The sequence below is a fragment of the Sphaerodactylus townsendi genome, linkage group LG01 (genome assembly GCF_021028975.2).
Source record: "Sphaerodactylus townsendi isolate TG3544 linkage group LG01, MPM_Stown_v2.3, whole genome shotgun sequence".
NCBI lineage: Eukaryota > Metazoa > Chordata > Lepidosauria > Squamata > Sphaerodactylidae > Sphaerodactylus > Sphaerodactylus townsendi.
The window spans coordinates 46,329,904-46,344,105 of NC_059425.1; the positions used below are offsets into that span (position 1 = coordinate 46,329,904).

The 14,202-nt window shown below is 43.1% G+C and overlaps 1 protein-coding gene and 1 long non-coding RNA gene across 4 annotated transcripts in view; both read right to left on the minus strand.

The window, feature by feature from the left end:
- Positions 1-388, minus strand: part of LOC125424762 — a 294,553-nt gene extending 294,165 nt beyond the window's left edge. For both annotated transcript variants that reach the window (XR_007243277.1, XR_007243278.1), the window contains exon 1: positions 241-388. This is a non-coding gene — a long non-coding RNA (uncharacterized LOC125424762). The remainder of the gene's footprint in view (positions 1-240) is intronic.
- Positions 389-3,898: 3,510 nt separating this feature from the next.
- ANAPC1 (anaphase promoting complex subunit 1) overlaps positions 3,899-14,202 on the minus strand; it is a 74,964-nt gene continuing 64,660 nt past the window's right edge. For both annotated transcript variants that reach the window (XM_048482221.1, XM_048482220.1), the window contains exons 41-48: positions 13,154-13,231; positions 11,906-11,973; positions 11,077-11,215; positions 9,036-9,122; positions 6,702-6,797; positions 5,739-5,937; positions 4,768-4,902; positions 3,899-4,288 (exon numbers count right to left, since the gene is read on the minus strand). In XM_048482221.1, the coding sequence (XP_048338178.1) occupies positions 4,173-4,288; positions 4,768-4,902; positions 5,739-5,937; positions 6,702-6,797; positions 9,036-9,122; positions 11,077-11,215; positions 11,906-11,973; positions 13,154-13,231 (918 nt within the window). In that variant the 3' untranslated portion in view covers positions 3,899-4,172. The remainder of the gene's footprint in view (positions 4,289-4,767; positions 4,903-5,738; positions 5,938-6,701; positions 6,798-9,035; positions 9,123-11,076; positions 11,216-11,905; positions 11,974-13,153; positions 13,232-14,202) is intronic.

A 14,202-nucleotide genomic window follows, 5' to 3' on the forward strand; every position in this document is an offset into this window, starting at 1 on the left:
ATTACAGTGGAGTCATCTGCCAGGTCCTTAGGCCTGATTTAGATGGCTGACTTTTGTCCGAGGGGTTGTTTTTTTTTACTTTCCTGATGCCATCTCATTATCAAAGCAACAGGGGGTGGGTGGTTTCCACAGCGGCCGGTTTGGATCTATGCCTGCGAGGTGCAACAGAAGGACCCAGCCGGCTGCTCCCCAAACAGCGGGTGTGTAAAGCTGCTCTCGGAGCAGGAAGGCGCCTCTTACCAACGTCGCTTCTTGCTCAGGTGTTTCGCTGAAAGGTCCAGCCTGCCCAACAGCTGCCTGTCAATCCGTCCCTCTCCGGCGCTGCCCAGAAAAAGCATCAGGCTGCTGCTGCGGCTCCACGTGTGCAGCAGGAAGCGCAAAGCCCGGCGTTTGTAACGGGCGCCAGGAAGGAAACTCGGCGTGCTCGGCCCCGATCATTGGTCCGGGTCACGTTACCCGGCTGGTTTCAAATTTTGTTGCAGCTCCCTCGCACACCCGCACGCCATAGGAAACAGGAAGCGTCTTTTCTCAGAACTACGCGCCGTGCAAGCAGGTCTTTCCATGGCATCGCGCTTCCTCTCGGCGTTCAGAGCGAATTGGCAGCCAGGAGAAGCGGGTATTCCGTTTACAGCAAGTCCCCAACCTGAAAATCTCTGGCCTCCACTTGTCGCAGCAAGAACGAAAATGCAGGGGTCTGGGTATTACTTGCAGCTGGGCGCCATACCAGACGCTGCTTGGAGCTTCGGGAATTCATGAAACTGTCGACACTGGGGTTTCCACCGCCTTTCTCCAGTTCACAGACAGCAGAAACAGATGTGTCCTAAATGTTAAGCGTTGACTCCCCCCTTCTCTTTCCAGATCTTGTCAGTGTCAAACCACAAAGACCAGAAACTTGCAACTGCCTTGGGAATGGTTGTTTAAATAACTGTTAACACAGTATCTCTGTCAGAGGGCTAGAAAGGAAACAGACAGGGGCGTACCTAGGCAAACGGGAGCCCTGGGCAAAACCTGAGTTTGATGCCCCCCCCCCCACGGGTGGCCCCCACCATGACCAAACAATAATTTTTTCCACCAGGTCGTTTCAAAGTCACCATCACATTATAGAACATCCCCCAACTCACAAATCTGAACATAGCAATGGGCCATGTCACACAGCCGAAATAATATTTGGAAAACATTTTCAAAATGCTTTCAAAATGTTTTATTACTGCTATGAAAACATTTTATGGTGTTGTATCCAGTCCCCCCAATTGGGGGAAACAGCATCACTTTCAATGTTATTTAAACTGGGGGGGCCCAGACTCTGCACAAAGGTGGATTTAAAAGGAGAATCTGGGCTCCCTGGTTTAAACAAGTGATACTGGGAGAAATCCACCCCCAAACAGCATCATTTTAAATGGTGTTTAAACTGGGGACCTCAGATTCTCCCTTAGAAATCTGTGCCGAAGGGGGTAGATTTAACAACAACAACAACAGCAACAATAGCAACCTTTATTAGGCACTGAGAGAATAAAAGAAAGAAAGAAAACAAGCATTGGTGGGAAGGGAGTGAATTTAAAAAAGAGAATCTGGGGAAATTTAGGGGGTGCCTGTTGTCAGGGGTGCAATTATTAAGATAGCAGCACCAAAATTTCCAGAGTGTCTTCGTGAGACGCTACTGATGATACCACCCAGATTTGGTGAACTTTGGGTCAGGGGGTCCAAAGTTATGGACCCTCAAAGGTGTAGCCCGCATCTCCTATTAGCTCCCATTGGAAACAATGGGGGATGGGGGCACTCCCTTTGGGAGTCCATAACTTTGGACTCCCTAAACCAAACCTCACCAAAAATTTGTCATATCATCAGGAGAGTCTCCCAAAAAATCCCTGAAGTTTTGGTGCTGCTAGCCTAAAATCTGCGCCCCCTGCAGGCCAAAAACGGAAAAACACTGAAAATACAAAATCCCTCACAAACCTGCAAATTTGTCGCCCACCACAAGGTGGCGCCCAGGGCAGCTGCCCACTTTGCCCAATGGGAGGTACGCCTCTGGAAACAGATCAGTAAGAATGAAAAGTTTGCTAAAATGACCAGTTTGGGGAAATGTTCTGTTTACGTTGCCTGCTGCAGTGATTTTTCCTTGCTCTGTGTTTTGTCTTCCATTTCCATCCATAGGCAGATGCTACCACTGCTTGCATTTTCCCCGCAAGCATTTATGTCAGGAGTCAACTGGAAGCTCCCCTTTCTCTAAACAAAGTTCAATAAAGATTGAGATGATGCATTTGGAGCACCCTATGTAGATTTTTGTAACTACTCAAAACAGTTGCATGAGGCTAGTCCTACTCCTGACATGTTCCTGACTGCCACATTTGCTTTCCCACAATTCAAATCAAGTGTATGAAGATGGTGTTTGCATAATATTAGCATTATGATAGAATTTGGCAAGCTTTTTGCAAATTGCCCAGTTATCAGCAGATGAATTGATCAAATAATTAGTATTTATTTTATTTATACCCTGCTTTCTCCATAGTGGGGAACTGAAATGCTCGTATCATTATCCTCACAGCAACCAAGTAAGGTAGATTAAGCTGAGAGTGTGTGACCACCTCCTGGTCACCCAGAAAGCTTCCATAGCAGAGTGGGGATTCAAACTAGGGTTCCCAGGACCCCCTGGGGATCACCAGGTCCCACCTGGAGGCTGGCATCCCTAATGTGAACCGGGGTTTCCACTATGTACAGTTGTTCTCTAAGAAGAATAGAAAGGTTCAGAGATTTCAAGAGATAAAGGATTTGGGGGAAAGCATCATTATGGAACAGAATAATTTCTTTCTGAGCAAGCCAAGGGAGAGCTGTGATCTTCAGAATACCAATGCCAGGATGCAACGTCAGAGGGAGGCCTTAGTATCTATGCAGTCTAGTTACAGGTTGGCCACTGGGCAAAACAGGATGCCAAAGAAGATGGATTACTCATCTTACACAGCAGGACTCTTCTTATGTTATGCACCCTACCTTGTGCTCCAGTCTTGAACATTTGATTCTGACAAATTCCCCTAATTGCAGGTTGATGTCAACAATCCATTCTTGCTCAGTGTAGATGCTTTTCTGTGTTTTTAAATAAATGTGTTTCCCCCCACCCCACCCCCATAGTGGTTTTATGAGTTCACAAAAGCATCTAATACAATTCCCATGAAAAGAAATGCTATTGTCACACGATTCTTGGGGTGTGTATTCTTGCACCATTTGACTTGGTCACTTGGGTAGAAGGAACTTCATACCCCAGAGTGAGGGAACCAATCCCCCCGCCTTTTCACATGCCCTTTGTAGGACTGCCCCAAACATGCCTCAGCTCACTGAAGCAGATGGCATGATAAAGAAAAATGAGATTGCTGTGCATTTCTCTGCCTCCACCAGCCAACACAGATGAAGGACAGGAGAACACAAACAGCAGTGATATGGATTAGTTGTACAAGGCTGGTGGAGGCGAGGCTCAATGCACAGCAACTCTATTGCTGAGGGTTATTTTGGTTAATAGTTCCACCTGAAAGGACCAATTATGCAGGAGGACAGTAACTAGAATACACTGCTGTCCATCTCCAGAGGCCCATTCCACAGCACCCTAATGGGAAGAGCCAAGCCCCTTTCCCAATGACTTGCCGGCCATTCTCTTGTATGGAAGCAACACAAATAGGAAAGATGGCACAACAGGGCCACAACATTCATTATATCATCTTTCGTCTTAAGAAACTTCAGATGCTAGACATTTACATGAGAATAAGTCTGGAGAGAAAGAGCTAAGTGTGGCCTTGTTGAAGATTTTGAATTGAATATCTCCCTCTTGCAGTCTTTGTTACCACTAGAAGCAATTAATCAAGTGCCAAAGGAAGCTGTTGTTGAACAGGGCTGACAAATTACTTCCAGATGGTTTATTTGCCCAATTCATCAGCAGAGTCTTTATTTGTTTGTTTTTTCCAAACAAGCTTTATTTACAAAAATTAAATGTATTAATTTGCATGGACACATTGATCATCCAACAATATATAAACCTTTCCCTGTCACTCTTAAAACATATAAAGGAAATGAAAAAAAATGTATTAACTATGGTCTGTGAGCTCAGACATATCTTCCATTCAGTGCTGAATGTAGCGCTGGTACTGGCATTTTGGTCACTTGGTTGTGTTCAATTCATGATCTTTCTTTCACAAAACCATGGACTGTGGATTCCCCAGCAGCAGAGGAGCAAGTCTTAGCAGTGCACGGACTGGTAGTTTCAATGGTTTGAATTTCAGCAGCAATTCAGAAAAGCTTGTACTACCTAGAGGTATAAAAGGAGGCAAAGTCATCATACCTCTAAGCAGATATCTCTAAGCAGATACTGAAACATTACGGCTGCTTCCGGATGCAGAAAATTCCCCATGGCACTCTTGTTTCTGTTGCAGAGGCAACTGCAGTCACAGCAGCAAGACAAACATTCAGAAATGTTCTCAGAAAGACTGTACTGAAGCAGGTTTAGGAAACAGTGGGGAGAACCATGGAAGAAGCCAGAAGGTGAATTAATGTATAACACAGTCATACAGAAGCGCCAATACATTTGTGAGGCAAGTCACAGCTATAAGCCAGTGTGGAAGCATCCTATATTTTGAAAGCAAAGTAAGAGCCTTGAGACAGTTTGGGATTTTCTAGCACATGTATATAATATATGGCTACACAACCAACACAATTAAAATACAACAACCCTGTCTTATCTGTTAAGCTGCAATGTTTTTTGTTTTTAAAGAAAGTGTAGATTCTTACCTTCCAAACCTCCAGCCAGAAGCTGCCCTGGAGTCGGGACAGAGTGGTATACGAGGAAGCAGGCCAGCAGACCAAGCTGAGACTCATCAGCTGGCTGCCCACTTAAATAGGAGTGCAAACAGACATCACCTCCAGCTGCAATGCAAGAAAAGCACGCTGGAGATTAGACACCATTTCTCCGTTTGCTAACTGATGATCTGAATGGAAGTATAGTGGGAATGAAAAGGCATGAACTGGCTTCTCAAAACTAAGCCAATTACTGAGATTGTGCACATTTGAATTTCACTTGATTACCTCTTCATCTTGTACTTCCTGTATTTCACAGCCCCTTGACCCTGCTGCTTATATCTTTTCCCTCTTGTTGCCTCATATGTATGTGTGTACGCATATGCCAAGTGAAGAACCTAATCATGCCACCTGATGAAGGGGGCTCTAGTCCATCAAAGTTATGCTAGAGTAAAAGTGGACACTTGTTTATTTTGCGGCAACAGACTAGCATAGCTGGCCCACAGAATATATTTCAGTCACTTGGTTATCTCCAAGCATTCATTTAAAGGCATTTACCTCCCAGAAGCAGAAGTACAAGATATTCCCTGGGGAGCTGGACAAAGCTGACTCCAAACCCAAACCCACCAGTAATCCTTTCATGGCATATGGAGGACCCTTGTCCCTTTCGCTCCCCAACATCCCCTGCACATTGAAATTGACATTATGCTGTGTGAACTACAACCACAGTTCTAAATGATCTGTTAAAATATGTGTAGTAAGTTTTTTTAGAAAGGCTTAAAATAATGATACGAACATCACTGGCTTGCTTTTAAACATCTCCAGCTTTGCACAAACTTTGGTAATTTCAGTAGTTTTAGGGCAGGAATTCATGCTCTTGACTTAGCTGTGTGGATATTCCAGAGGAGAGTCATGACTAATACCTCAACAGTGCCGAACTCATCTAAGCCCTGATGGTCTTTTACCTTGAAGCCACTGGTCCAAGGCATTATCGATAGAACACTTCATCACCGGTAAAAACTCAGAGTTCATGAAAAGCCCTCGATGTGGGTCCTTCCTTACTCTCTCCTGGTGACTTCTGGAATTAAAAAATTCTAGAACCAACTTTATCTGCCACAAATCAAATGTCTCGGACATTTCTCTTCTTTCCAATCTTCTCACAGCCTAGCAGAGAAACAACAGAGGTGGAATGAACCGAAGAAGCAAACGAACTTTTTCTGGTAGATAGAGCTTTGCAAATTATAAAACCCTCTTTCCTGGGTTTGCTGTTTCCTAATAATCTTTAAATGGGAGAAAACCTAAAGGTGAATGTATCAAAATGTATCAGTATCAAATGTATCAGTATCAAAATTTGGGTGCTGTGTGGTTTCTGGGCTGTATGGCCGTGTTCTAGCAACATTCTCTCCTGACGTTTCGCCTGCATCTGTGGCTGCATCTGTGGCTGGCATACTTCAGAAGGATCTCAGCTTCCCACAAGCTCTGCAGCTCTATCTGAAGCGAAGCGTCCAGGAGAGAATGTTGCAACACGGCCTGCATCGCCGGAATACAACACAGCATGTGATTCCGGCAGTAGAAAGCGTCGACAATACAGTATCAAAATTCTCTGTTATAATTTTGCAATTCCTTAATCATACAAATGGGGCTCTTCTACGCATGCTTGTCAAAATTATTTTAAGCAGCATATAGATTTTGTAAATAACATAAAGATACTTCAATAAAGAAGCAACATTTCTTTGTAAAAATGTATTCTACAAACTCATCCGTTGAGAAAGATTCCTAAGCTTCAATTTGAAACAAATCAGCCCCTTTTTGTTTTTGCTAGTAGATACTCATTGAGGCTTCTTTTCACAGAAATCAGCAGTAGTAAAGAAAGCAGCTACATGTACAAACGTAGCTATAGAAGGCAAAAATGGAATTGTTTACTTTACCTGGTCAATTGCTATGTAAGCTGGGAGCATCTCTGGATTCTCCTGAGCTACACACTCATATAGGATAGATGAGAAGAGGTCAAACACCTCCAGTTTCTGAAAAGAGGTGAAATTTTCAAAGTGCACACCCAGAATGGCATCTAGCATATATATCCCTTTACTCTGCTGGTTTGTTTGGAGTGTTTAATACTGTAGAATGGAATTCATGCATGTGCGTGAATTCCCCCCACTCAGCCTATGAAAACCAAGGGTACTCTAGTCTTTCGAAGCTTTTGTACAGTACAATTGGAGATTAGCCTCCCATCTGTACGGGAGAGTAGTCTTCACTCTCTTTTCGTTATCTTTAAACTGGATTCAATTTTCTGTTATGCAGCACATTTAATCCAGATTTTGAAAATGACTGATAAATCTGCCAATATGTATTAATTGGATGCATTTGAATATTGACTCAGTTAAAGATTAATCCACAAGCTCAAATGGATGTAAATATATCTTAAATATATCTTTCATCAGCTGTAAGAAGTTCAGAAAATAATATTTTGTGCAGCAGTCAAGCATATCCCTCCTATAGTTTTTAGTTATTTAAAATCTTCATAGGCTGCCCTCCCAGCAAGTTGACAGCAGCTCATGGGAAAAATTAAAATAGACTTTACAAAAGCAATATCTATAGAAAAAATATAGGCACAGCAATTAAACTTAAAAAAGAGAAAGACTTCCACTCAACCCCAAAAATCAGAAGCATCAGGGAAAAGGGAACTGGAAAAGTCAGGTTTTGATGTTTTTCTAAAAGCCAACATGGTGGGAAGCTGAGACATCACAAAAGATGTTCCAGAAATGGGGCGGGGGGAAGGGCTCATTAAAACACTATTTTTGAATGAAAACAGACAGACTGTCAGCAGGGATTGCTAAGCTGATCTCAGTGTACACAAAGTTTGATAACTTTGTTAGTTTACCTGTTTTTTTTTTAAAAAAAAACATAGTAAACTGCTGTGTTGAAAAGCATGCTATCTCCATATCTTATTGTGAACATGGCCCCAGAATGTGGATCAAAAAATCCACTTACTGGGCAAAGGTATAAAAAGGGAAGACATTTCTATAGATCTAAAGGGACCTCCAGTTTTAAAAAAAAAGAGAGAGAAAAGGGCATAAAATACTTTTAAAATACTGAGATCTTGCAAGATTACTTCAGAAGATCTCAACAACCATTTGGAATTAGCTAGACAGTTGCAGTCAACTGTGGTGCTGCCTAAGTGATCCAAATTGACTGCTGCAATTTTGCTTTAGATTAGTGGACAGGGAGGCTGAGAATGAGTGAGCAGGCAGGAAATGCAAGAGGAGAATGAAGCAAAGCCAGAATGAAAGAAAGAAAAGTGAAGAAGAAGAGAGAGAAGGAATCAAGGAACTGGGAGAAGCTGAAAGGGGCAGAGAAGAAAGGGAGCAAGGAAAGAAAAGGAGTAGCTGTGAAAAACAGGGAAGGTACTTCTGAATCAACTTGTAGATGCCACAAATAAATACATAATCTTATGGGACAGAGGAGTACACGCATTCAGTTAAATGAATAAACACCTAGGGTGGTGGTGGTGGACAACGGCTATGTATTAGAAGGAATTTGGAAAAAACAGCCATTTGCAGACAGTCATTATGGGACTACAGAGAAAGAAAGACAGCTCAAGATCAATGCATATTACCATCTCATCCACTGTCCCAGAGGCATAGCAAGAGGGAAAAGCACCTGATGCACCAGTGCGTCTTCCACCCGCCACGCCCCCACAGAGGCGCCCCCCTGGTGCGCCCCTCCCCGGAGCTATGCCTCTGCACTATCTTCTATGTGAACATCTGCAGGCTCATACTTGTTTTCATAGAGGAAATAAAGCTGCTCTGACTAAGGCATGGCTGCAGTTGCATATAACTGGGTATGTACAGTTCTTTAACATTCACATAGTTCATCAATTCATCCTCCATGGAAACAGGGGCAAGAATATTTATGTGGAGGACATTCAACAGTGCTGCCTCAAATGTGAATGGGCTATTAAGGGTTTAGCCTATCAAAAATTAGGATGATGGGAACTGTGCTATACACAACACAGATTGCTATATGTACCTATTCAGCAGGAATATAATTTTAATGGGCACCTCTTTCACTCCAACGCATGCACATATACATATATGCGCTCTGGAGGAGCATTTAATGTTAGTCAGTCAGGCTTCCTCCCTCCCCCTCCCCCCACATATATAACATTAATTTCTTCTGCATATTAAATTCTACCATGTATCAATTTTAAATCAGGTTCCTAATAAAGGACATACTTTTTGAAAGTAAGATTTTACACATACCTTCTTCATACTTGTTGCTGGTTTGCAAAAGTAGTCAGCAAACGAAAGCAATGCAGGATCTGACGTGAAAGCAGAAATGGCTTCTGGCTGAAAATAAAGCAGCACTTTAAATGACTATGGCCGTTTCCGCTGCGGCCCAAAGCAACAGCAGCGGCCTGGGGAAGCGGTAAAACGCCGCCCCAGGCTTGCCGTTCGCACTGGCGCCCGCTGCTGCAAGCGCTGGCAGCGGTGACCTGATTTCGCGCTTCCTTCCCCCCAGGGAAGCGATGCAGGCACGCCCTGCAGGGTTGTTGTTGCAGAAGCGTCTTCCAAGCCCGGCGGTCGCGAACAGCGCTTGCCCGGGCGCTATCTCCCTTCTCCTGCCCCTCTCACGATGTCGACTCCGTGCATTAAGCCTGCCACAGCCATGGAAGCCCCGCCCACACTGTCCTCCGACCTCCAGGGGGCCTCCTCCGTGCGGAGCCGCCTCTCCTGCGGGGGCCTCTTAGCTTCAGCAGCCTGCTACGCGCCGCACGCTTGCGTCGCGTACAGGCTCTTGCGTAGAGCCGGCAGAACTCTTGGCGGCGTGGAGGCGCATACTTTCTTTGAGGAAGCGGCCTATGTTATCTTCTCTTTGGTTGCCATGCCGGAAACCCCAGGCAAGACAACACTTTCCTAGTACAATTTTTCTCTTTCTTGACACAAACTGAGCACTCTCCATCTGAAAATTCAGCAAACAGAGATTATTACAAACCTACCCCTTATCAAAAAAGTTCTGGTTTGAAGAAGAGCTATATGTGGATCATATGCTTGCTTTCCTAACAGTGCAGCCAATGAAATCATAACAATCTGAATATCTCCACATGATAATTTTCCCTCTGAAATTTGAACACCGTGGAACTAGATTCACAGATGCATCATAATAACCTCCAGTGAAATCATGATCACAATATATGTCATCTGACATAACTGAGAAACAGAGATTGTGACTCATGAGAGCTCATATTGAAATACATGTTTTTAGTCTTTAAGGTATCACTGCTGTTTTGATTTATTTTGCTGTAATAGATTACCACAATTACCCTTTGTAAACACCTGGGCTGGTAGCCACTATCAGTGTATACTCAGAACATGATTACTTTAACCTCTTACTCAGTTTCCATGAGGAATGGTCCTTCCTACCTGATAGCTGAAATTGATATGGGTTTTTTTTTACAAAGGCACATTGAAAAACTCATATTGAAAAGTACATACATACAGAGAAATTGAAAAAGTACTTTGTGATCTGCCGTATACAAGTTTCGCCTGGATGTGCTATATGCATATTCAAGCACTGTTTACATCTGTTTGGTTTCAGCTGTGATATTCCTCAGTTTATTCTACAATGCTATGGTTCTAACCAGACATTTTTCAAGGATGGGGAATGCTGCCTCACTAAATTCAGCTGTTGAAAAACATTGGCTTGGATCCAGACTAACGTTCCCATGGACAGAAAGCCTTCCATGTGCAGCACGACTTCTTCAAACCTCTCTCTTCTTACAGCAGCCCCAAATGTCCTCTCCCTCCAATTCTGTTCCTGGAGGAGAGGGGATGACCCAGAAACACGACTGAGGGGAGCATTTGGGAAGGCAGAAAAAAAATCACACTCTGCTGGGCAGAAAGCCAAGAGCTGAATAATGAATTTGGACTTAGCTTCATTTTGTAATTGTGACATGATCCCAGCCATTCTTCTGCAGCAGCGGAAGTTAAAATTTCAATTTAGTTTTTCAATGATGCCTTGGATTCTGAGCATTTCAGCTAAGAAACAAACCCTGAGTACTCAAGGCACCAGATATGAACTGCAGCCTCTCTTATCTACCCTGCATCCATTTTTCAATGTATGCCTGACTTTAAAATACAATGAAAAATTCAGTTTCCTAAGCACTGTTTCATTTTACATTCCAGACCAAATGCACAGGAGATTTCTAATGTACTGCTGTAGCTGGCAGCATTACAAGTAAGATCAGAAAGCAACACAGACTCGCTTACAGCTTTCTTTGCTATGTGACTGTACAATGATTACCTTGAAAGCACGAGCATCTGCATTCCGATGAGTGACAGTCTGTGCCAGCAGACTACGCCAACCCATGGGATCCTCCTTGTATGAAAGCTGCCCAGCTCTCAATTTGACATAGAGGACACCATCCTTGGAAAGAATTGATCTGGAAAAGAAATTAACAGCAGAGGACATTTTTAAAGGTTCGTGTGTGGTCAGCTGGAGTACAGTTTGATGACAGTCCTCACAGTGAAAATATTTTGTTGCACTGTGAAGTATGATGATCATTCCATATTCTACCTAATTCCCTTTGTAAACACTGTTATTTGTATCCATGGATTCTTCTAAAAAGGAGATCTGCAAATATGCCTTTATCTTGTACACAAAGGGAAGGGGTGAATCTGCAGACTTTTCAGAACGGAAATCATATTTCCTTAGAGGCCTTTAGGGGATATGTTTCTTAGTACATTGTTTGGTTTTTGGATGGAAGGAACAACTCTTTGGGGATTGTATCCTGCATGCCTCAGTATATAGGATTCACTTTTCATATGATCAATATATTAGTATGTTTCAAGAGCAAAAAGACAAAGGTTTTGCATTTCTATCATTTGGACACTGCTCTCCCCATCTGCACTAGATTATTTTCATTATGTGCACGCAGGTGAATCCCAACGTGGGTTTCCATGTGCAGAAAGCAAAATTCCACACATGCTTCCCTCTGACAACTAACAACACTTGCAAGCAAAAGGGGTTTTTTTGTCAAAAATTGCAGGTACAGCTCTGATTTGGACACTGTGCCACCATAATTGTCATGCACTGAGCTACTACAGAACAGTTTTCATCATGAAATACTCACTTCAAATGATGCACACCTTTGCTCAAATCTATCAGTAGTTCCCAGTACCGTGGACCTTTCACTCGGATCTGAGAACATACAATATTTCAGCTATTAGCTGCAGACCAGAAAAATGAATATACTGGATGGGATCCAAAGCACCATAGGCTGTTTACATCCAATACACAAAGTCATTCCACACTTACTTCAGTAACTTATTTTAAATATATACACCTTGCCTTTTGAAGAGCTTGAATTAGCTTATAAACATACACACCAAGAATCCAACAAAATTACTCCCCAAAAAACCTGTCTAGCTTAAGAAAAAAATTCAACAGCAGTCCCCAGACCTCCTTCTGGGATAAAACCAGAATAAAAGAATAAAAACAAATGTGTTTCAATACTAGAACAAGCCTGGATTCTTGCTGAGGACCTGTTATTAGCTGGGTGGAAGAGACAGGCAATAATAATGGCTGGGTAGATATGAGACAACCCCCAAAAAAGGCATCCCCAAGGCTGAACATCTCCTGGTGGCGTACTCTCATGAAGCGCAAGAGGCTACCCCAGGAGAAAATATCTCCTCTTATCCTGACCTTATACGAAAAGCACTTTCCACCAGGGAACTCAAGGCGGCTTATAATATAAATGAAATGATTATAAAAACACAACAAAATTATATTTAAAAAACTAAAATGATAAAAACACATGAAAGATCGCAATTTACATTTAAAAATCCAATTAGGTGCCCATGTATGAAAATCAGATCAGTCAAATGTAGTCCTAATTATCCCTGTTTTCAACTACCTCTTGAAGATAGCAGTAAGGGGCCCAGACACACCACCATGAGGAAATTCCTCCTGAATTGTGGGGCTGCCACTGAAAAGGTCCTCTTGTATGGTAGGTGGAAAATTCAGGAGGGCCTTCCTCTGTGATTTTAATTCCAGGGTATGAAGGTATGGGACCATGAACACAATAAAAGTATTGCCCCTTTAGAAAGAAGACCAGTGTTTGATGCACAAATGTAAAAATCAGCAAACAAGTAATACTTTCCAACCTACCTTCTTGGTGACAATTTTTACATTGTTTTCTTTTAAGTGAGTTCTTCCCTACCAAAGGGAACATTATTGAACTCAAAATAATAAGCAGAGAAGGAGCTGGAAAGCCCACATTAGTTAGCGATGTGTTTTTCAAGCCCCAAGCTCAATCTTTCCTGCTAGGTTCAATGGCTTGTTTAGATCAGCAGCCCACACATTGAGTTCTGTATTGTACCTGTTTCAACAGATGAAGTTCAGGGAGAAGGGTAGGTGCCATTAGCTCTTCAGTTGTTTCTTCATACCACTGAGTTCCCTTGAAAATGCAAAAAAAAAAACCCTTTTAGCATGTTTTAGCATTGATTCAGGAAAGCTCAAATGTGAATGGGCTGAAATAATACATTGGAGCAGGGATGCAAGAACCTTCCAGGCTCTCCAAGGCATTCATCTAATTGGCTGTTGTGAGTTTTCTGGGCTGTGTGGCTAGACTCCTGAAGTTCTGACTGCATCTCTCTGTGGCATAGTGTGGAGTGTTCTGTGTAGTTGGGTGAGAGAAACACATGTTTCTTAAGATGCCAGCGTAGATGCAGGTGAAACATTAGAAGCCCATGGCCACACAGCCCCCAAAAACCACAACAGCCAGTTGATTCTGGCTATAAAAAACCTTTGACAATACACCCAACTAATCACGGGAAAGTCCAGTTAGGTACAATTCTCCAGATTTTTCCAAGGGGGAAAATGAGTCATACAATCTCAGCCTCTGGATGACTGAGCCTTCACATGGAAGCATTCTACATCAACACTATTTCCTACTTCCAAAACTTTGCAGTAGTTCTGCAAAGCAGGTAGCAGCACTAGTTATATGAAGAAGAATAAGAGTTTGGATTTATATCCCCCCTTTCTGTCCTGCAAAGAGACTCAAAGGGGCTTACAATCTCCTTTCCCTCCCCCCCCCCCCCATAACAAACACCCTGTGAGGTGGGTGGGGCAGAGAGTGCTCCAAAGAACTGTGACTAGCCCAAGGTCACCTAGCTGGCATGCATTGGAGTGCACAAGCTAGCCTGGTTCACCAGATACGTCTCCACAGCTCAAGTGGCAGAGTGGGAAATCAAACCTGGTTCCCCAGATTAGAGCGTACCCGCTCTGAACCACTACACCACGCTGGCTCTCCATGCTGGAAGTCTCCATTTCAAACCTTACACTTTGAGCCAGTGGCTGTGAGCTATTATTCCACCGACCAGGGAACATGCTGAGTAGCCTGGTTTCATTCAAGGTCCAGCAACAGCA